General features: G+C 46.6%; 2 protein-coding genes across 3 annotated transcripts in view; both read right to left on the minus strand.

Moving 5' to 3' along the window:
• Positions 1 to 8,765, minus strand: part of CHSY1 (chondroitin sulfate synthase 1) — a 73,182-nt gene extending 64,417 nt beyond the window's left edge. Inside the window, exon 1 of the mRNA XM_062501534.1 lies at positions 8,494 to 8,765. Coding sequence (XP_062357518.1) covers positions 8,494 to 8,765 — 272 coding nt within the window. The remainder of the gene's footprint in view (positions 1 to 8,493) is intronic.
• Positions 8,766 to 16,203: 7,438 nt separating this feature from the next.
• On the minus strand, positions 16,204 to 22,551 carry SELENOS (selenoprotein S). 2 transcript variants are annotated; one of them, XM_062501245.1, is made up of 6 exons: positions 22,443 to 22,551; positions 22,178 to 22,312; positions 20,566 to 20,672; positions 19,675 to 19,764; positions 19,509 to 19,584; positions 16,204 to 17,546 (listed from the first exon to the last, which is right to left on the minus strand). In XM_062501245.1, exons 1-6 carry the CDS (start codon positions 22,522 to 22,524, stop codon positions 17,467 to 17,469), a joined length of 570 nt encoding a protein of 189 aa, XP_062357229.1. In that variant the 5' UTR covers positions 22,525 to 22,551; the 3' UTR covers positions 16,204 to 17,466. The 2 variants fall into 2 exon arrangements, with proteins under 2 accessions (XP_062357229.1, XP_062357230.1); XM_062501246.1 differs by lacking the exon at positions 16,204 to 17,546 and adding an exon at positions 18,339 to 19,036.
• Between the last annotated feature and the right edge of the window lie 44 nt (positions 22,552 to 22,595).

Raw genomic sequence — 22,595 nt, forward strand, 5'->3', positions numbered from 1 at the left:
CCTTGAAAGGTTATTTTTTACCACACAAACGAGGACATTCACATGGCACACACAGGAACTGGTATAACATACACAAAATGCTGATATGACAAGCATCTGAGTACCATTTTTGCACCGCCACATGTTAGAAAAATAATTCAATAGCAGCAGTTCACTAGTGGGAAGCAGGATTCTTTAAGCACACTCAGTTGTGCACTAACAGCTATTGATCACAAAATACAGAGAGGAGCCAATATGGGCCAACAATTCACATACAACTGAACTTACTGCTTCCAAAGCTTCCCTGCAAGTTATTCAGCATCATAGCCACCTTCCGTTCCCTCTAAGCCTCCCCAAAAGCTCAAATGTGCACTCAGAAATGCAGACTTCCAGAGAGTAAATTCACATGAACTTTTAAGGAAATGGCATCCCTTGGGAAACCAACCAAACAGCAACTTCTCCAGATGGTGTGTGGAGAAGCAAAGCACAGAGCATGGAGCAGAAGTAACCTCAAGAAGCTTTGTCCATACCAGCAAAGTTCTAAGAGATGTCTGTAAAACTCGTAACTCCCACAATAACATGGTGCTACCCAACACCTGCACCTCCAGCAGCTTTCCAGACACTTCGTTCTGGGTTGTAGTGGAGAGGAACAACACAGGAGCCTTTCCTCTGCAGAGCAGCACAGCAACGACATCTGCTCTACACCTTCCGTGCTCCTCTCTGACAAATCCAACCCATCTGCGTGGGCAAACTGGGTCACTGATAGTGCAGGAAGAGCTGTGGGATGATTCCTCAAGGCAGAGCACAGCCTCCTCCAGGGAGGATTTTTAGTCACGTAACTGCTACAGCCTTGCCTTCAAAAATTATTAATTTGAAGCATGCAGTACCCATTTTTTGAGATTCTATCTGGGATAAGAGAAGAGATCACATACCCCTCAGAGAAAACTATTTTAGTTGGTAAACCAACAGGTTTTGCACCTTTTTATATACAGCGAGAATAATCATTTTATTTGGCGACTATAACCTAAAGCTGATGTGAAAACACTCTCAAGGTAAAGGACACAGTATTCCCTCAATGCATCACTGCCACTCTGACCAGATGCCTCTCAGCACAGGCTTCTTGCCAATATCTGAGCAGATTTTGGGCAGCACAGACCATCTGAAATTTGAAATCTTCAGAATTAGCTATCATATAAAGCCTGAAGTGTAAAAATACTTCAGGAGAATTATTCCTTAAGTTCCATCAGAAAATGCAGAGGTATTTAATGAGATTAGCTAAACATCAACTTTGACACCTTAACAGTTTCTCACTAATTCCACTGTGTGTAATGAATATCACCCAATTACTTTAAAAGCTTTGTCTTCTGTATTTCTTACTGCCATGGGTAGTGTTTCATAGCAAAAGTTTAGAGCTGAGCTTCCCAGAAAAGCACAGTGCAAAGCAAATGGAAACATTCCCATTGACTCCACAATAGAGGTGATGAGGCCTTTAATCATCAGCAATGCAATTAATGCACAGTACTACTGGTTATAAATCATACCCTGTTAAAGCACTGAGAACTCCCTATTTTAAAAGGAGACATGGTCATATCCTGAACTTTTACTAACCATTAAGGAAGTTCTACTGTTTATTTTCTGACACCCACACTCCACATACAAATCATCCACAGCTCTTCCCATATCAACTCCCAGTCTAAGTTTAAAAGACTTTTCTTCCCTGAAGATGCATTTAAAGTTTAGTGTCACAGAAAGAAAGGCCACAAGGAGTTACTGAGAAATGCAGCTCATCTCATGCATTGAGACACAGCTTTGGGTGGACCCAGGACATTTCGCAGACAGTCACCAGGTTGAAGTTATAAGCTAAAGTCTTATGGAAATTTCTGTTTATTTACTTCTTTATTCAAAAGCAAACAACGTATTTTCAGACTTGCTCTTCATATCCTGAAAGATCTGCCTTTATCATAACTATAATTTATGGACAACACAGGATGTCTTCTATCGCTCCAAGCTTTAGCTCCTTTCTGGAAGCCCTTTAAACTTACTCCCTGCTCTCCAAATAGGTGCCCTCACCTCAAGAACCACTAATTATTGTAAAGAGAAGAGCTCCCATTCAACAGAAAGGGAATGAAATGTATGCACATCCATAAACCCTGCCACACCTGATTCCCAGTCTTCTTACTGCACTAAACCCCTCATCTCAAAGCCAGTTTGAGCCCATCTTTCCATGAGAGCCATATTTAGGTTTCACATTAGACCGCGGTAAAACAGAGACATTTCTGCATGTGTGAAGAGCACAGTGGGGACAGAAAGACTGTGCCCTAACAATTTCCACACCCCAAGGGCCTGTGTGTGACCTGGGTCAGCACTACGATGTTGCTCCAGCCTTGGGATCTCATGTCAACCACACTGACCGTGCACCAGCACAGCTTGACTGAGCCTTTGTTCACCTCCTGCAACAACACAATTTCTAGGATGAGACAACTCAACATGGTACTTGTGACCGTGACTTTGAGAGAAACACTCCCACAAGGAAAAACAGCCCAAGTGTGTGTGTCAACATGAGCAGAGCTCAGGCAGAGGCTGAGACAATGCAGTCACCACGGGCTGCTCCTCACGTCGAAGCCACAGCTCACTGTGGCCCTTTTTGGGGACAGAATACAGGGAAAACAGTTTGCTCAGGAAACCCAGTCAAAGAAACACTCAGTCAAAGAAGCCAAACCACAGAGGGTGAGATGAACTGTAAGGAGGTTTTTCTGACCCGTTATCGGCAGAACTGTGTATTGATAACTGCAGGGATGAATTCTGACCAAAGCTGCTTTTAACTTTCTTATCCAGTGTTGCAAATAATCAGACCAGGCTCCATCACCAGCAATTCTGTAGTTTAGTATGTAAAACGTGCATTTCTTGCCAGTCCTCCCACCTCCACTCTCACCTCCACTCGTCTGCTCTCAGGTTATGGGCAGCAACCTGACCCTTCAGCTCCTGAGCACAGAGCTCTTGTCTAAACACCTCCCCACCTCTGTGGCCACATCAACACCCCCTTCCACCAGCTGGTATCACTTTCCTGGTCAAGATTTCTCCAATATAAGACCTGCAGGTTGTATCTGTGAAATAATTGTATGTTTGAGAATAAAAAAAAAAAATATATATATATATTTTTATTTAAATTTGACACCCTCCTTCTTCCCCTACCGTCATGTCACCCTGAGCTGTTTAAAGGACACATTGACACAACGTTTCTGCCACCAGACTCCTGTATCTGCACCTGCAGAGACCACCTGGGCTTCAAAGCCATTTCTATTCTGTCCAGAGAGAAATATCAGCTTGTGAATACAACTGATACTGCACAGAACTGGTCATTTAAAAACCCTGACAGATCCCAACCTTATCTTCCCTGTGTAATCTGAATCTGCTGCTTAAGCAGGAGGATGTGCCTGAATCAGGACAGCAAGGCTTTCTATTACCCTCCCCAGGAGGTAAAAAACCTGCACAATGCTGTGTGACCTGGTTTCTCTCAGTGCACAGGGCACAGAACTCCACAAACCAGAAGGCTGTGTTGACAAGGAAATCAAAGTGAAAATTAAACAAACACAAACAAAATGAGTAATAGTTCCTCAGGAAAATAAAAAGCTCTAAGCAAAGGACATGAGTCCAATAATGCTCCAGTATTGGTAGCTATCAAATCAATTTTACCATCCCTCCCTTGCCCAGCCTTGCACACTGGATATCCTACGTGTACCCCAGGCTAAGCAAGTCATAAGCAAACTGGGTGAAAAGATTTTATCCCAGCTGGTTCCTAGGCACTCATGAAACATAGAAAACCTTGTGCACACCAAGAGTGCTAAAAAGCCCCAGTACTTTCTAAAAAGTGACCACCACTGTATTTATGAAATGCTCTCAGAAGTTATTTATTCATTTAAAAAGAAGCTTAAAAGCTCAGCTTGCAGCAGGAGCAGCACAGATCTGGAATGTTTTATCTTCAGTTTCCAGTATTTATTATTTATTTGTATTATCTTGCTTATCAGCACTGCAGACTCGGCAGAAGTACAGCCAGTGGTGTTATACAGTGCTCCCTTTGTAGAGACCCAAGCTGAGGACTATGACAAAAAAAAAAATTATTTGGCTTTTGTCTGCAGCTCAGGAAGTTCCCTCAGAGGCGATCGGAGAAATCATTTAAAAGTTTTGAGAAGTCATCTTGCATAATTATGCTGAAGAAAATCATTATTTGTGAAGAACTCAGCAAGACAAGAGACATAAAAGACTGATGTCTTGAATGCAGCTAAATTCCATGTTGAATTTAGGCTAGTTTGGCATAACTGTTCTTCAAGGTCCCATTCTTCCAACAACATTTTCTACAGGGGAAGCAATGAACCACAGTTTAGGCAGGAGAACAGGGCACAGAAACCAGCATGCTGCTCCTGCACGCAGTATTGTAGGTAACACATGGGAGATCACCAAACAAAAGCCGTTTCTTTAAATTTCCAGATCTCTGTCACTAAGATCTGCATTACAGAATCCGAATTTTGAGGAAAAGTTCCTTTTGGATTTTCCCAGGATTGCTTTAACAGAGAAACCAAGCAGCTTCCACAGCTCTTCAAGTCCTTTGAGCTAAACTCCTCCAATTTCAAGTGATGCCAGTTTTCTGTCCATGCATATCCATCCACCTTCCTTGTGGACACAGGGAAAGAAATTGATCCATCACCCACAGTCTGTGGGTCAGGCTAAGATCAAAGCCCAAGTGTCTCAGAATTTTGGGCCGTGTGATTATTTTGGGGGGTATAGGTGACTTTGTTTTACATACAGTGACAATTGCTCTATATGTTTCTTTCGTACTGCTCCTTAAATACCCTCACAAATTTTAGGTTACTGGTCAGAAATCCCAAGTACATCATGTTTCTGGTGGAGGGTACCTGAGCAGGACACTGAGTTCTCACTACTGCAGTACTGTGGTGTGATTCACACATGAAGTAAAACACGTACTGTGCTGGCAGGACACTCAAAATCACCTCACAGGGCCCCCTCCCAAGAGGCAGGAGCTCCACAATCCATCACATCCCCTCACCAGCAACCAGAACTTGGGCCAAACCACCCAACAGATGCAGATCTGAATTTAGGAGCAGCACAACAACGTGTAAGTGCAGGCTTAGCCAGATAACACAAACTCCCCCACACCCCAAACCCTTCTGGCTGCCTTTCACTTAAGCTCTTCCGAGCACTCAGGTATTAGGATTCCAGTGCACGCAGATTCCTGTAAGCCACCACCAACAAAGGCAGGGTCGAAATGGAGCCTCCAAAGGGCATCCATCCTTCTGCCACAGGACAGGGATGGCTCAGCACCAGCCCGGGGCATCACTCATGGTCCTCGTGGCACTTTGACGGTGCCGTGGGGACTGTCCCAGCCCGAAAATCCTGCGGCTGTGTTCCTGCAGAGATGCTGCCAAAGCCCAGCCGCTGACATCTCGCCATTAACTGCATTCACACCGCTCTCCTGCCACGTTTCCCAGGAAATCTAGTTGCTACGCAAACGGGGAAAAAAATAGGGTTAACTGCCTGATATTTCTGTTCCTGAGACAGCAGACTTAAATCTTCTGGGAAACTGCTTATTCCCATCCTCTCCTTCCTGCAGCTCTTTTAGGACAACTCCCCTCAACTGCAAAACCATTAGCACATATTGTTGCACTTTCCCTGAACCCCAGCCATCCCTTTAACTCCTTCCTGCCCAGCTCTTCTCCTCACTATTCCTCGTCCTTCCAAGCGACACCGTGGTTCCTGCTGCTGCACTTCACCGTCCTCCTGGAAGGGAAGCTCTGCTAACCTGGCTGTCAGATGCAATCACTGCTGAGGCTGCAAATCTGCCCTCCGAAAACCTGTGGATCTAAAGCTTATTCTCTGCCTCACCGACTACAAAAGCACGACTGTTACAAAGAGCCTGCGGCTCCCGAAAATCCTGCGGGCTCGGTTTGCCTTGTAGTGGTCATTTTGCTCATGATTGATGTTCAGGAAGTGGATTGCTTCCCCTCTTGTTAGACCCTATCTGGATTCACAGCAGCCAGGATCAGCAAATGCTTTCCGCTCCGGTCCCTTTTAGCTGTGTCTGTAAATGGCCTTTGAGCCACAGCAATTTGGAGGTATTCAGCCTCTGAATCCCTAATTCCTTTCAGCGTGGTATCAAGGCTCTGCACACGCTGCCACCCCGGGAATGCCTTGCTAGCAGCTTCCCATTTCACTGGCTGTGCCAGCGATTCAGCTCACCAGGATGCTTTGTCAATGTAGTAATCCCAGCAATTGTCTGCTTGAGTACTTCATGGCAATCAAAAGCCATTTAAGATTTCAGGTTTGTCTTCCTCTTCCCCCCTCCCCATCCTCTCCCAAAGATGTCTTCCTGTCACCAGGACATTAGCTCATTTCTTTCACCAACGGAGGTGAGAAAAATGCATTTAGCTGTAGTAAGAGTCTCTTTATCCATCTCTTCCAAGAACAAATATAATCTCTAGAGGTTAAACCAAAATAGCAGTGCAGTAAAAAGCGATACTCAGATCTCCATCTAAGGGCTGAAGGAGCCCAATTCCATTAGCTGAATTTGTTAAGTCTCATCTTTAGCCATTGTTTTGTGCGAGCAGATGTTGCAGATCTTGTTCTCTAAACCCAGCTCCACCACAGCACGAGACTGCTCAGCAAGCACAGGCAAAAACAGGGACAAGAATCCTTCCCACACCAGCAAAGTGAATTCCTCCCAAAGAAAATTCTGACATATTCTGCCATAAAACCTGCTACGTGATGTCCCAACAGCCTCTCTTTATGTAAATCTAAATTACACAGCCCGTGAGATTTGCAATCCAAAATGCTCCATCCCACATGGTGAAGGAGAACATAACCCTGAAGAAACAGATTCCTTCACCCATTTCAAAGCATTAATCATGCACTCTCTGTAACTTAATTACAGGTCTACTGCTGGAAGAAGGAATTAAGTTTCCATTAAAACCATCGCTGGTGGACAATATGCCTCAGATTGCCCAAATAAAGCAATTTTACTGCATTTGATGCTGATATAAGGACAGATTTCCTGAAACCAGAGCTGAGCTGGGAGCAATGGTATGATGGCCCATCATACATAGTTTTGCAACCCTGCTCTTACTGGCCAATAGGGCCAAGTACTTTTCAGCCAGGGCAGGCAGGACATAGAGAAGGGATTGTTCTAGCACAAGACTAAAGGGGATGTTTTATTAAAGATCTGCCCCAGTGCTCCTGGCTGCTTCTCCGAGGGTGCTGTCTCAGCTAGAGCTGGGGTATACCCGAGCTGTCATTTTAGCTCTTAACTCTTCCATATTTCCTGAGCAGGCTTCCCATGTAGCCTCCCAGCACTGCCTGCTGGCACACACACCAGAGCAATAAGCATATCCCAGCATATTCCAGCAGAGCAGAGTTTCAGCAAAGCCACAGACACATCTCTCACAGAAGAGATGATTGTCCTCATGCTGCCGAGGCTTTTGACAGAATTCCTCTTAGCCCGTGGCACTCACGGCCATATCCAGCTACACCTGGAGACCGCAGCGCAAAGCACCAAGGCTGCTCCTGCTCCAAAATTAGGTGTGCTCAGGTAACAAACACACGGCTTGGAGATCCTGGTCCCTGCATTAGCTCAACCAGTCTGAAGCACGGAGAGTTTCATCCAGGCTGACTCTCCTCATCCCATTTCACCACCTGGTCCGGCCTCAGCAGCGGCTGCAGAGAGCCGAGCTGGGTTTTACTCTTTGTTCCCAGATGCCTTTTCTCGGTCTCATTCCCAAGCACGCGCTTTTGGCTTGGCACAGCGGTCTTTGCTTCACTATCCAGGGGATTACATCGGTCCCCGAACTTTATTTCCGTTACCATCAGGCTGTCAGCTCGCACCACAAGCAGCAGCCAAGGACCGCACCAGCGTGGCGCAGCTGCGCCCAAGGCAGAGGCACTGAGGGATGCCCGTGTCTCCGCCGGTGACCGCCAGTCAGTGTCCCCTCGCATCGGCGGGGCTGCCTGACCCTCAGGCAAGGTCACTGGGGCCACCCGCCAGGTGGAACCTGGCTGAGCCGGACCCTGCGGGAGCGGCAACGCGGCTCACTCGATCCCTCTCGTTTCAGCCGAGCTGGCCGGGCAGCGGAGCAGCGCTCGGGGCACCGCTCCTCCCGCAGCCCGCCCGGGGAGCGCCCCGAGGCTCGCTCGCACCTGCCCCGGGGAAGGGCGAGCGGTCCCCGGGGCCGGCGGGGGCATCCCGGCTGAAAGAGCATCCCGGGTAGGGCGGTTTTACCCCGGGGCGACAGGCCCGAGTCCGGCTGAATGGGACGGAACCGAGCCGAGCCCAGATCGGCTGAATGGGCACCGAAGCGAGCCGAGCCCAGCTCAGCTGAACGTGACCGAACCGAGCTGAGACGAGCCGAGCCCACCCGAACCGACCCCGAGCTCATCCCAGACCCCAGCCCAACGCAGCCCACCGGACCCCATCCCCGCCGGGCGCCGCCGCCCCCCCCCGCCGCTCACCGGTGCGCGGCCACTGCGCGGCTCCGCAGGTACTTCTGCGCCGTCATGACCCCCACGAAGAGGAAGCTCTGTGCCGGCGGGCCGGGGCGGCGCGGCGGGGCGGCGGCGGCGGCGGCGGGCGGCGGGCGGCAGCCCTGCGGGCGGGCTCGGTGGGGCCGCGCCGCCGCCGCCAGCTCGGAGGCGCGGGGCAGGACGAGGCGCGATGCGAGCACGAAGCCCAGCACCAGCCCCAGCAGGACGCTGAGCCAGGCGCGGCGGCCGCGGCCCGCCATGCCCGCCCGGCCCGCTGCTCACAGCGCCGCCGCCGCCGCCAGCCGCGCCGAGGCGCCCAGCGCCGCCATGGGGGAAGGGGCAGGGACGGGAAGCGGAGGGAGGGGAGCGGGGGGCCGCCCGCCTCCCCGGCCCTGCCCCTCGGCACAGGCGCCGTGTGCGGCCCCGCCGCGCTGCCCCTGGCCCCGCCCGGTCGCGGCGGAGCCGCCGCCGAGCAGCCCCCGGTGCGGGCCCGGGACGCGGCCCTGGGCAGGGGGCACAGAGAGCCGCGGTGTCAGCCCGGGATGGGAGCCAGCTCCCCGAGCACCACCCTGCAGCCGCCCCGCTGGGCGTCCCGCCCCATCTCTGGAAGTGTTCCAGGCCAGGTTGGACGGGGCTTGGAGCAGCCTGGTCTGTGGGAAGGTTGGAAATGAGATGAGCCTTAAGGGCCCTTTCAGCCCAAACCGGTCGGTGGTTCTGTGACAGGGACCAGCACCTTAACCACGCATTCCACACAGGGACAGAGAACCTGGCCCAGCATCCCACGCTAGGACCTCAGAACTGGGACACCTGAACCTCAACCCAGCTGTCCAGATCGAGAGGGGCGGGAGGCCAAGAGTGGATGCTCAGCTCTGGGGACAGGAGAGACATCCCAGCACCCTGCGCCAAGACCCCACAGCAGAACACTGGCTCAGGGGCCAGAACTGGGAGCCCAGCCCTTCAGATTAGGGTGGGAAGACGGTGGGACACAGATCCAGGGTAGGCACCAGGTCAGGTCCCTGCTGCCCAAGCCCCGGCTCTGCCCCACGGCAGACCGAGGGGATGCAGACAGTGAGGAGCAGCCTCCGTTTGCCTGGCACTGGTGCATTTGTGCAGCACAAGCTGTGGTGACACGGAGCCAAGGCACAGGCACTCTCTGTTTTTTTCCCACCTTGCTAATTAAACCAACCAGAAATAGGTCAGTCTGTTTCCATCCGCAAGCTATAGTGAGTGCTCAACAGACGGAAGATTTTTTCTGTATTGTGTGAAGATTTCTTTTTCCTTTGTCCACACTGACTGTCCATGTGCATTTCATCTACAGAGCGCTTCAGCTTCAAATGCTGCAGCCACAAACCCCTCACATTTCACAGGGAAAAAACCTTCCAGTCTCAACAGAAGAAACTTATGGAGTACAACCCACTGACCTCCTGCTTATCATTGTGGTTTCTTCCATTTCCTGCCCACTTCAGCCTTTCCAATTGCCAGTCTTTTCCATTTTAAATTTTATTTATATCATGATGTCATCCACAACGAGCTGGGAAGAAGAAAGTCTTGGTGTAACGGCAGCAACCTCTTGAGCAAGAATAGTTGCAAAAGAGGATGTCACACCACATTAATACTCTACAACAGTAAACCAAAGAGAGACATCCATGACAGACTTTTTATGATCACAAGAAACTGTCTTGCTTCTGGGATTGAGGAGGTAATGACACAATCTGCTTTTCTAACGAGCTCGATGATATGTCTTGGAAAAAAAGCTTTTTTAGGGGGTTTATTGCTCTTGAGAGGATGCAATCCTCATACCAAGGTCAGCACAGATGAACTTGTGATGTCAGGAGCCCAAATAACACAAGGAAAATGCCACCGAGATTTACAGTATTAAACAATCATAAAATTGAATACAAATAGCAACTAGATAAGTGAACAGGAAAGAAGAGCAGGACATCTCCTTTTGTTTGCCCATGGGCAGAACAGAGATGTATTGAGTGAGATGTGGTTGTGGGAAGAGGAAGAGAAGAACTAAATGATGAAAGAGAGAAAGGAAGAACAGTTGAGATTGGAATACATACGAGGCAGGTAAAGCCAAGAAGGGCGGGACACCATTTCTTGGCAAAGGCCAGCTGGACTTGCCTTTCCATCCCCTCCCCAGACACCACTGTAATTCCTTTCTACTTCCCAGAGTTTGCAATGCTTCACAATTACTTCTAACTACTGGTGCATTGATCCTTTCCATGAAGTCTGGGGTTATGCTCAGCCTGCACCACTCTGCACATGTGGATCCTTTATTGTGCTTATAAAAAATGTCTTCATTAAACTCTGCTTTTCTCCCCACAAGGCTGATCATCAGGTCCTGAAATACACAACACAAAGGCTACAGAAAAAGCAAGGCCACTCCTTTCCAAGAGAGGCACATGTGGCAAGTCCATGAGCAGGAATGAGATTACTCTCTGCCTGCTCCAAATCAGCTGTAAAAATCTCCTGATTTAAGGGAAAGCCACTGTGGCCTATGAATTACAGGAAAAGGCAGAGCTAGCGTGGTTAAAAGGCAATAAAAAAAGAGAAAGGTTGGGGCTGGGGCTGAGGAGCTGACAGTTGGCTTCTTCCCACAAAGAAAAGAAGTTAGTCATCAGAACTGAGAACTCCATGCGACTTCAGCACACATGGAAATGATGAAGCAGAGCAGCACATTCCCCTGATGGATCTCCTCAGCCCTGAGCTCTCCTGGGCATGTTCCCATCTCACTGCACCTCCAGAGCAATTATGGTCCTGGAGCTCACCACATGCAGGAGCAGTCAGAGAATGCTTGGGAAGGGGCAGGAGAAGGAAGGGGAGCTTTCCTGGTGCCAGGATTTGACCTGAAGAGAGGCAGGGTCAGATTTTGTATGAGATCACACCCCTGGCTGTAAGGCTAAGATGTTCAGCTGTGAAGAGGGGGTGCCACCTGGGAATGCTGCAATGCTCACACAACTCCACAGCACATCCACATGCCTCCCTTAATGTCATTTACTGTGCCAAACTCATGTTCCAAAGTGCTAGGCAGGCACGTGCCCCTTTTACTGCTTCTGCCCCCTCCCCGGCTCTTGCATGGAACAGCTGCTCGAAAAAAAGGGAAAAAAGCAGATTTAGGGAAAACTTGAAAAGCATGGCTTAGTTCTTCCAGTGGAATTACAACACTGTTACCTGCCTAGAGAGTATTTTTAATCTGGATGGCAGCAAAAGGTCATACTGCACAATCACGTTTAAGTGCCATTTCCTATTAAAACAGCTCTTGGTCTCAATAGCTGTCACTATATATTATGGTTACTATATATTCAAAGATCTGATATTTTTCTTTTGTAGCAGTCTGCAAGCATAAACACATTTTTATGCGGCATGGTTTCAGCTCCTTGTGGGATGGCTGGAGGAAGTATTCCAAGGGCTCTCCAAAATCTGCAGAGGATGCACATGGTGTGCTCTCATCTCCACGCTCCCATCCCACTCCCTCCAGTGAGATTAGCACCCGGACCAGTCTGTGAGAGCCCACTTGACAGGCCCACATGGTTTAGATTCATAATCAGATTAACAAAACAGTAATCCTATTTTTAAACAATGAAAAAGCCAAGTCCTTGAGCTGCCTCTGTGTGTGTGTGTGTGTATGTGTGTGTGTGTGCATACAGAATAAATGTCATCCTTTTGGAATAAAGAACCTGAATACCAAATGAAAAAAGTTTCTTCCACATAGGAGACTTTGTCCTGTAGAGGAAAGGACTGTCTTGTATTATTACCACTTCTTTTTTCCCCCACTGATTTTGATCTCCAGCGAGCCCACTCTTAATACTTGTAGGATGTACCTTCTACAAAATATATTCACCACATTTTAAAATAATGGTTACAGAAGTGAACAACTCCCCAAATGCTCCAGAAACTTTAATTATGAATGTTCCAGTACTCAAACTTATAGTTTAAAAACTGCCCAGGCACTGGAAAATGAGCATACTTCATATATTCAGTGTACCAGACTCATGGTGGAAAAAATCTCACTGGGCAACCAGCAGCATTTGTCTCTGTCACAGTATTTCCAGCATCGCTCCATTTTCCCAAATGATGCGGAAAGTCCTTTCTCAGCTCCAGCACCCACTTTTTTTTTCTTTTTTTTTTTTTTTTTCCTCCCTCCCCATCCTATTCTGGTGCTGCCACGGCCCAGTCCCAGTTTTTCCTCGGCCGAATGAGTCAGAAGTGCCCGTTCGAGGGACCGCAGAGCTGTCCCAGCTCCGAAAGCCAGCCCAACATTGCCATCGCCCGGCCCGGCCCCGCAGTGCAGCGGCCTCGCCTTCCCGGCCAGGAGCCGCCTTCGTGGCTGGGAAATGTGGGAATGCCACGGAAAGGAAACCTTCCTGCTCCTCAGGTACCTGCTCAACCTCCAGGTCTCACCTGCCTGGTGACAGCAGCAGCACTGCGGGTGTAACAAGGCACTCGAGCTCTGCGCCGCGGAGAGGATTGATGCATTTTGGATGTGGTGCTGCCAGACCTCAGCCAAGAAAGCACTGGAAAAGCCCGGAAGTGTGTTTAAAAAGTGGGCATCAAGATGGCATAGCCTAAAAAGCAGGACACCTAAAGAAGTGGCAATTACATTACCTAAGAAATGGAATTCACAGGTAGCGTTGTTGCCCCCTTCCACTACATGACAAAGCTTTACAACCTGTTTTTTTGTTGTTTTTTCAAAGTACATCTTTTAGGCCAAGCTAACAGTAACTCCCCATTTTAATGCAGGGTACTCGAACTAGACTTAAATGCCAGGTATTTCAGGGTATCCATTTCCCTTCCATTCTGTTTAAATAAAATTTTCCAAGGTCTTTTCCCTGCCTCCCTCCACAAACTGTTACCCACAGAACCAGCTCAGTTACCACCACACAGAATCTCTGGTAGAGGGAGAAGTGAAATTGTAAATTTACCAGTGGAGATCTTGTTCTGTGCTGAAAGTGCTTTTAAGCAGGTGTGCACTTCAAAATAAAATCACAGCAATACATGCACAAGAACAGCACCTGCCTCCCTGCCAGTGCCTTGCCACAGAAACCTTCAAGAAGAAATGTGTTTTTTCCCCACCAAAGCTGAGCTGAGGGAACCCATTCCACAAGACATTGGTTTCTCATAAAAAAAACAATGGAAGTTTTTGAAGTCGCTGGCTCTGGAGCTGGGAATATGGGCAGGGTGTGTGTCAGGCTGGCTTGGAAGCTCTCACAAAATCAGCTACAAGGGTGCAGCAGGGCCAGGACACCACCCAGCCAGCAGCCGTGTGCTTTTCCTTTGTGGTTGCAGAGCTGTTCCAAAAGCCAAGCTTTTATTCCACACAGGAGGGAGGGGGGAAAAAAAAAGAAAAAAAGAAAAAGCCAAAGCTTCAGCCCATCCAAGTCTAGACCAGCTTTTTTTTTATACAGCTGGAAACTGTTCAGCTATAGCACAGACAGAAATATGCTGAGCCCCACTTGTGGCTAAACTGATCCCTGAAGAGGTACCACTTTTTAACCTGTACAAGGACAAAATTCATCCAGGAGGTGGATCTGATGCTGAGATGTGCAGCCAGGCTTGCAAGGACCCAACTGCTGAAGAAGGGAGCTGCCTGCATGAGCAACAGGCAGAAAGAACAGCATTTGAGGGGTTAAAATACAGCCAGTAACAACAGGGCTGCTGGTAAAATTACAGTAGACTTAGGCTGGATGCCATCCCCTTTCACAGAGCTCTGGAATGCAAAGTCATCTTCTGGGGAAGGGAATAAGACATAAACCCTCTCTACCCACCCCCCCCCCCCCCCAAAAAAAAAAACCACACACACAAAAAACCCACAACAAAAAAAAAACCATCAAAAAAAAAAAAAAAAAAAAACCAACCAAAAAAAAAAAAAAAAAAACAAAAAAAAAACAATTAACCACCTGAGCTGAGTACCAGGAGAGTCTGAGCACAGAGCCACTGCAGAACAGCTCAGCTCCTTGAGTTTTGAGTCAGAATAGTACAGAACTGTATAAAACACAGCAGATTTGTTAGTACTGGCATTTCACACCTGCACTCAGATTTTGCAAGGACAGCAGTTCCTTGCAGATACAGGTGCAATTATTATTTTAATTCACATTGATCTTTGATTGAGACACAGATAACTCTGGAACACCTGGGAACAGCTCTGCTGACAGATTCCCCCATCACCCTCACTCCCCCAACTCCCTCTTCTGTTTGTTATTAAGAATTTCCAGCATAAGAAACATATTTTTAAATGCCCAAGTATGCAGTATCACTCTTAAAATCTTTCCCTCATTTCACAATGTTTTTAAAGGGCTAAACAAAGCCAAATAATTTTTATGAGTCTGACAACATGGGTTTTGTTAAGTTTTAACTCCAGTGCTGAGTATCTCCTGATGAATAGTTAAGAGAACTATGCACAAACCAGACCTCATCTGCAGTTTAAAGAAAACAAAATACTCTGCTCCTCCAGCATATAAATCACCTAAAAGCAACAAAAAATACTTAGCTGCACTTCTCAAGGAAGTAACATTTTTAGGATATTTTAATGCCTCTGAACACTTGCTTGATTTTTGGCTGTTTTAATACCAAAACCAGGTAATTCTTCAGTGGTTAAATACCATTACAAAGCAGTTAAATAGTTTATTTCCCAGCTTCTTCCATGTGGAAGCATGTCCAGAACAACTGCATGAGTAAAGCAAGAGGCTTCTTGCATAACTGCTCTGGGGGGGGGGGGGGGGGGAAGAAATCTCCTGAAGGCTTTTTAATATGATCTTTCATAATTCAAGTTCTTGGGAATTCATACCAAACCAGGAACAATGGATTCATTAAATAGTTCACTTTCACCTAATGCTTTCTGCATGCTTCACTCCTGAGCTACAAAGCAGCAAGCAACCACCTTTCCATAATGCTTGTGGTCAGGGGAGAGATTTCTATTTGAAGTGAGAGGAAAAACCCTTCCCTCTTGTGCAGGTTGTGAGCCAAAAGAGAAGTTTTATGAACTGAGGTTTGTCCTCCCCACCCTGTTCAACAGCTTAGAAGTGTCTGACTAAGAAAAACTGATGAACTTGAGGATTAAAATTAAAAAAAAAAAAAAAATTAAAAGGAGAAATCATGTTGAAGCTTCCAGAAATACGTACATTTCATTTTCACATGACATGTCTTATTAAACCTTAAAACTGGGCAAAAAGCCATATCCCTAGTTCTAGCCAGAAGCAAGTCCTGAGACAGAGAAAGATTAGCATATGCTCAGTTAAGACCTGCTTATTTATTTTGCAGATGCTTTTACTGAATTAAATAAACCCATCCCTGACCATTTTATCAACACAAGGATTTCTGCTTCTTTAAGACAACAATCTCCCTCATTTGTTTTTCTGAAGACAGCACCTCAGTCTGTTGCCTGTTTTCCCAACACAAGGGAGATGATGTTCCCTAAGGCATTACAATTTAGTCCTCTTTCCTGAGGAAGACTCTTCAGATCTTGAAAATATCCTTCCCCACCTCTATTTCTTTTTACCTTGTTAAGGTCAACAGCCTCACTTCACCTTCCACACACACTTGACCAAACACTTTGTTGTGTCTAAAGCAAAAGGTTCTCAGCCTTTCAATTTCATTATTAACTTAAAAACTCTCTAATAACATGCTCCTGCTGCATTTCTAATCAAGAAAAATATCAACATGCATATGAACAGTGCATTCAAAGTTGACATATCTATTGATATGCACAAGCATTCCAAGAGTAAATATTCAGAAACAAGTGCCCAAGCAACCCTAAGCTCTAAGGAGCCACTGCTCCCTACACCCCAGTGCCCACATAACAGCTCAGGAACAGCAACAGCACACAGGGACACTTGTCCTATGCCAACAGGAATTACTTCACTCCTTTCCAAAGACAACCTGGATTTTATTTGTCTGCTACATTTTAAAGAGAAAATCAAGGGGATGGGATGCTTGGAAAGTTTGGTTATGATAACCATTTATTTTCTGTCCTCAGTGCTAGACATACACCAGAAGGATGAACACCACACACTCCTTGCACCCCTCACTTGTGGCACTTTCGCTGGCCAGAGCCCTCCTCAGGACACAGCACCCTCAGCTTTGGTGCTGCACAAGCTGCAGCAGGGTCACTTCATCTCCCACATTACTTTATACACATTTATTACACTAGAACAAATGCCTTCTGTAAAAAAGATGCTGTAGAAAGCCACGAGATTGTAAATACAAAATTTATGATGTTTGCAATTATATTTAATATTAATAATGTCTTGTTTTTACAAAGCAGTTGGAATTAAAAAAAAAAAGAAAAAAGAAAAAAAAAGGAATAGCAAAAACCCTCCTGTCTACTGTCTAGCATCAGTAATCCTCACTGGTTTGTTCACCATTTATAAGGAAAACATCATTCAAGCTGGCTTGTCACAGAGACTCTTCTGCAAAAACTGGCCTTCGTACAAATCCGTGGCATTTGTCAGATCACCTGTGCTTTTTCTGAAAGCCCCTCTGCCTAAATTCAAGGTGTCTGCCAATGATAATATCCTTCCTCTCTAAATGACTGTGTTTAGCTGGAAGGTAAATCTGGTAACATGTCTGAGGATGGTAAATACCCATATCTTACAGAGGTAAAGTGAGCATAGACAACTAAATCTGCCAGAGAGCCCAGATCTCACAATCCCAGGTGATTCACCTTGGCTGGAGACTACACTCCCTATCTACAGAAGAGTGAAAATTAACTGATTATACTGAAATTGCTTCTCTCTTTGCCCTCTCTAAAAGGATCAGGATTTTTTTTTTTCTGGTGCAGGATCAGCCAATGTGCTACAATTTGGAAATGGTGTAAATCAAACAAACAAAAAACTGTTTTAAGTTAACAAATAGACTAAACCAGCCCCAAAGGAGTCTGTGTGACAGACCAGCTGTAGGCAGATAGACAGGGGGTAAGATCAAGCCTGCTAGTGCCAGGGGACACTAGGGACATTAGCCTCATCCACCTGCTGACGGGCCCCGCCGGCCGGGTCTCCAGGAGCACATCCCTCCTCCTTCTCCAGACAGGGGGTTATAGCCTACAACACAGAGCAGAAATCCACTCCATTAATATTCATCCTCCACAGCCCTTCACCAATGCACAAGAAACACCAAAAATAGATCTCGTAATATTCACACCTTGCTCATTCTTTACACACACAGCATTTTACAGGAAATGAAAGCTCAGAAAACATCCAGACTCCAGAGGGTTTCTTTCTTTAAAAGCCATTGCAGAACACTTGTGTTTAAATTTGATCAATTTGGATTAAATTAAATTTAAATTGACTACCATTTCTTTTTTTCTGAGTCTGCACTAAAGCTGCAGTGCTGCTCTGCAGGATAAACAGAGCAGCAACAGCAGCTCTTACAGTGAACTCTGTAGAGTGTGTCTGTTCTCCATGAGCCCAAACAGTCAGGGACTCAAAATAATCCTTTATTCCAGTCCTGCAACGAATACTTTGAAGGTCTAAAGGTAAATCCACTCATTAATACTGCAAAGTATTATTTTAGGCCATTTGAAGAAGGAAGCATAGGCAGTAAAGCAAACACACTTTAGTTGAACATCCTAATGCTGTAACCATGGCAAACTTCATGCCAGAAGAACACATTCAGAAAGTTACAACTTGGCAAACATCTTCAATTTGTTCTGCACAAACCTAGGAATCCAAATCCTAGCAGCACTGCTAACCACGGGGGATTCAAAGCAACATGTTCCACTGAAACTCCCAGCACCACCTTAATCTTTGAAATTTGTTTTTCCTCATACCAGGCAGGTTTTGCTTTCTAGCTTAACTGAGCAGCTGAGCAGCACAGATGGTTCTTTCACTTCATGCTGATCTAGCTCAGGGGAAGATCTGAGACCTCTAATTCTGTAATTGGTTACTTAAGCAAAGACTTTGCTGAGGATTAAACTAGGACAGGTAGCAGCTGGAAGGGTGCCCAAACCCAGCTACCCTGGTTCTCAGCACAGCTGACCCTTGCATTTCTCATCCCCCAGGGAGGTAAAAATCTCATGACAGTGCTATCAAAGATACCTGACAGCATCAGACACACACCCTCATATAAAACAACCTAAGATTAATCAGTCACTGATTCCTTCAAATGTCAGGGAAAATACTCAAAAGCAGAAAATCCCAGCACAGCACTATTATTGAGGTTTAATATGTTTAATCAAGAATCCACAGGTTTCATACATTTCATCAAGTCAGTTACTCAGCACCCTAAATGGGCTTCCTTTTCAGCCTGATTGAGGCTGTCTGGATGATCCACTCCACTATGGAAAACTGTCATTAAAATACACCCAAATTAGCACCTGCAGGTATGGCAAGGGCTGCTGGGCTGAGAGGAGAGGAAGCAGACAGCCTGCATGGCCAGTGAGCTTCACATGGGCAATGTGAGGTCATTGAAAGCACTTCATCCATCAAGATGATTCCAGCAGATGACTGAGTTTAACAGTGAGACCTTCTGGTGCTTTGTAAGAGTTTATACATCTACAGGATTTGTATGTTCATCAGGTCAGCAATTGTGGCTGGTGAAAAATAAGGTCACATTTTAAATCATAATTTGTTTCATTTTCTGAATCTACATAATACAAAGCAAAATATCCTCTTCCTGCATTTAGTCAGTACTATAGGTGCTTTAAAGACAGACCTGATACTAAATTATTTTACTGAACTTATAGAATAATGAGGGAGGATCCCAGAAATACTGTACAAATCTGTAATTCTGACTGACAAAAATCTCAGTAAATTATGCCAAAGCCTATTTACAAAACAACTGATACATTCTTTTCCCAGGGAAAAGGCCTCCCAAAACTTCATGATGGCTTTTGCACAAAGGGCAGAGCAGACCAGCTGATCAGAGATAAAGGGCTCACTTGAAAGGAACATTTTGTTTCCTCCTTGAAAAAGACAAGAAGTATACACAGCTGGATATATATATATAGAGCTGGATAAATGACCTATTCCAAGCTCAGAGTGTCTGAAGGATTCCATACTCACCACCTCCTCTCAAAGGCTTTTTGTTTGGTTTAGATTTCGGGACTGCTGAGGCAGAGGCAGCAGATTCTACTTCTTGCTGTTCAGAAAAGCAAAAAGTTACCCAGTGTGAATTTCAGCTCCCTTTATCACATGAACACAACTGTGTCTTGATTAAGATGGTTGTTACCTGATTCAATTTCAGGTTTCCTTTGTAGCTTTTTCCTTCTTGCATACTCTCCCACATCGCAATCTTCTGCCTTCGCCTCTCCTCCTCCAGCTACAAAACAAATCCAGGATACAGGTTTAATCTTAAAACTGAGATTTCAGAGCTAACAGAATCCCCAGAAACAACTAAAACAGACTCATCATGCTGTATTTATCTGATGCAAGATCTCTGGAATTACGGAAAAATTTATTCTTTTTATACACCCACATCTCTTCCCCTCCTCAGGATTGTACTGACTGAATCTGCAGCTTCTTTTGGCCACTTGATGCTCTAAAAGATTTTGAAAGTAAAACAGAGCCAAGTTTAAACCCTGAGTCTATAAAAACTACTAAGTAAAGAATATTGCATATGACAGTAAGTTAATGCACAATGTGGAGTTCTGCAAAAGAAAGAAAAGACTTTTCCTTTGTTTTTAACTGCCAATATTACTTGAAGCATCAGCTACAAACTGAGTGACTGCAAAAGCAAAACCAGAAGAGATGGGATGATCAGTGTTATTGCTGTGCTGATCACACCCATTTTCTGCACTGCCTCACTCAGCAATTTGCTATTCCTCATGATCTCAAGCTGTAATTCAGACCCTTAAACTGCAGCAAAGCTACGTTACATTTCTAACACTTGTATTTGCCATTAAGAGCAGAAAACACACACATGCCATGCTACAGTTAATTTAAATGCCAGCAAAACCCCTCCAGCCATTCACTGCACCCACAACTAAGCTCCTGCAGGTACAGATTTGCCTGTGAAAAAATGAACACCAGGCCCACAATTACAATTTGCTGCTCTCTTTTACAGCAGCAAAGTGCCTGATGACAAATTTACGGGTTAAAGGAAGAAATGTTCTCTGGTTACCTGTCTTTGCTTTTCTTTGTATCTTTCTGCTTGTGCATTCAATTCCTCTTGCATCCTGAGGCGAGCTGCTGCCAAGGCTTCCTGTCTTCTTACCACCACATCGGGTTCTAGGAAATCAGGAAAGAGTTTGCAAAGCTACTCAAAGTAAATTCTAGATGGTCTCCTCAAGGAATTGTAATAAGGAAAGGCTCACATCTCTCCCTGCACATGTTTTGCAGAAAATCACAGCTCAAGTTCGGTTTCCAGCTAATCTTTTATAGTAATTTATATGCTGAATTAAACTTCTTCATGTTTTACTGTTTTAAAGCAATTACTTTAACAGGATTTTAATAAGGACACAAGTGTACCTAACCATAAAATTTAAATCTCACACTTCAAGGACACACTTCCTTCTGTTTCAGAAGGATTTTTTAGATACAAATTAATTCAGAATTATCACCCAGGCTTCACAGGGACCATTTTTACTCAGAGAACTTCTTTTACCCAGAAGGATGAGGCAACCAGCCCACATTCACTCCTACTCCTTCTGGCAATGGGTCCTGCTGGTGTCAGTGCAGCAGTGGATTTAACACCCTCCAGCAGCAGAGAAATCACTTACAAACATGACACACATCTCAAGAGACACCTGGAGGTCTCAGAAAATCCACACTGAGTCACCACTGCTCTTCATGAGTGGCCTTTGAAGGTCAAAAGGAAAATTATACCCCCCAAAAAAAGGCAAATGTTGCTGTTTTCTTCCAGCAGCTGAAGCATCTCCACATTTGTTTGCCTCATTTTTTGCTACGATCCAGTGATGAATATGAAAAAGAAATGTCAGTACTTTCAGTCATTTCATTTTACAGGCAGTTTGGGCAATTAAATCACCATTTAATTATCATCACAAAACAACAGCAGAAGGATAAGGGCACACAAGTAAGATTTTACTGAGGCTCCACATCCTGTCATGCCAATGTACCCAAGGGATCAGTGCCAAGCACTCAGGATTTGGCAGATCCACAAGCACAACCTGTGCTTTTCAGCAGGATCGTGACTGTGAGATTTACAACCTGCGCCACACTCCCAAAGGTAACAGTGTCACACCCCAAATTTACACAGTCCTGCCAGAGCAGGAACTGGGAAAGAGTAACTGGAAGGGGACAATTAATATTAATAAAAAGTGAGTATTTACAGACGTATCTTTTCCCAGGACTTAGATTTGGGCGTTTTGGTTTTGTTTGGTAAGTCTGAAGTTATCTGGTGATTGACCACAGGTGCTTTTAGCCTCCATCCCCTCAGCTCCTGCACCACCAAAGAACAGATATCCCCTGTCCTTTGATGTCCTACTCCAAACATAAAACTGTGGGACACAGCTTTTCCATCAGAACCTTTTAAGAACACCTCCCTTGGCCTAACTTGTCCCGGTGATCTCTTCAGGCTCAGCATCTGCGGGCTGAACGCTTATCCCGAGCATCACTCTCCGTTAAATCCCCTCACAACCGGGTCTCTCCGGGGCTGGTGCCACCTCCAGACCCCCGTGCGGGTCCCAGCGGCTCTCAGCCCCCCGGCCAGGCCCACAGGAGCCCGCGGGCACAAACCCCGGCTCCGGAGAGGCCGCGGCGCGCTCTGTACTCACCCTCAGCCGCCTCAGCCGCTCCGCGCCGGCCGCTCGGCCGCGCCGCCAGGCTGCGAGTCACTTTCTGCACCAGGAGATAGACGGCGACGACGGCCAGGAGCATGTACCAACCATAGCTGGACAGCACCGAGCCCACTGCGACGGGGACAGGCCGGGGGTGAGCGCGGGCCGCACGGCAACGGGCCCACCCTGGCGGGGGAGCGGCCCCGGCTCCGCGCCTCGGCCCCGCCGCCCCCCGCCCTCAGCCCGGCCCCCGGCCCCTCACCCGTGTGCTGCAGGGCCTCCAGGCCGCCCCGGCCCAGCGCCGGCCCGGGCCCCGCCGCGGGACCAGCGCCTCCGAGCTCCATCACCAGCCGCTGCCTCACGTCCGGGCCCGCCCCACTCCGCCAATTACTGCCCCGTCCGCCGCTGCCTCACG

This window comes from Cinclus cinclus, chromosome 13, assembly GCF_963662255.1.
Source record: "Cinclus cinclus chromosome 13, bCinCin1.1, whole genome shotgun sequence".
Taxonomy (NCBI): Eukaryota; Metazoa; Chordata; class Aves; order Passeriformes; family Cinclidae; genus Cinclus; species Cinclus cinclus.

Excerpts from the sequence above, each read along its gene's own strand:
- SELENOS (XM_062501245.1), bottom strand. The coding sequence starts at position 22,524 with ATGGAGCTCGGAGGCGCTGGTCCCGCGGCGGGGCCCGGGCCGGCGCTG. Across the intron at positions 20,673-22,177 it reads AGCGGCTGAGGCGGCTGAGG|AACCCGATGTGGTGGTAAGA; the intron begins GTGAGTACAGAG and ends CTGATTTCCTAG. Across the intron at positions 19,585-19,674 it reads GAAACCTGAAATTGAATCAG|CAAGAAGTAGAATCTGCTGC; the intron begins GTAACAACCATC and ends TTTTCTGAACAG.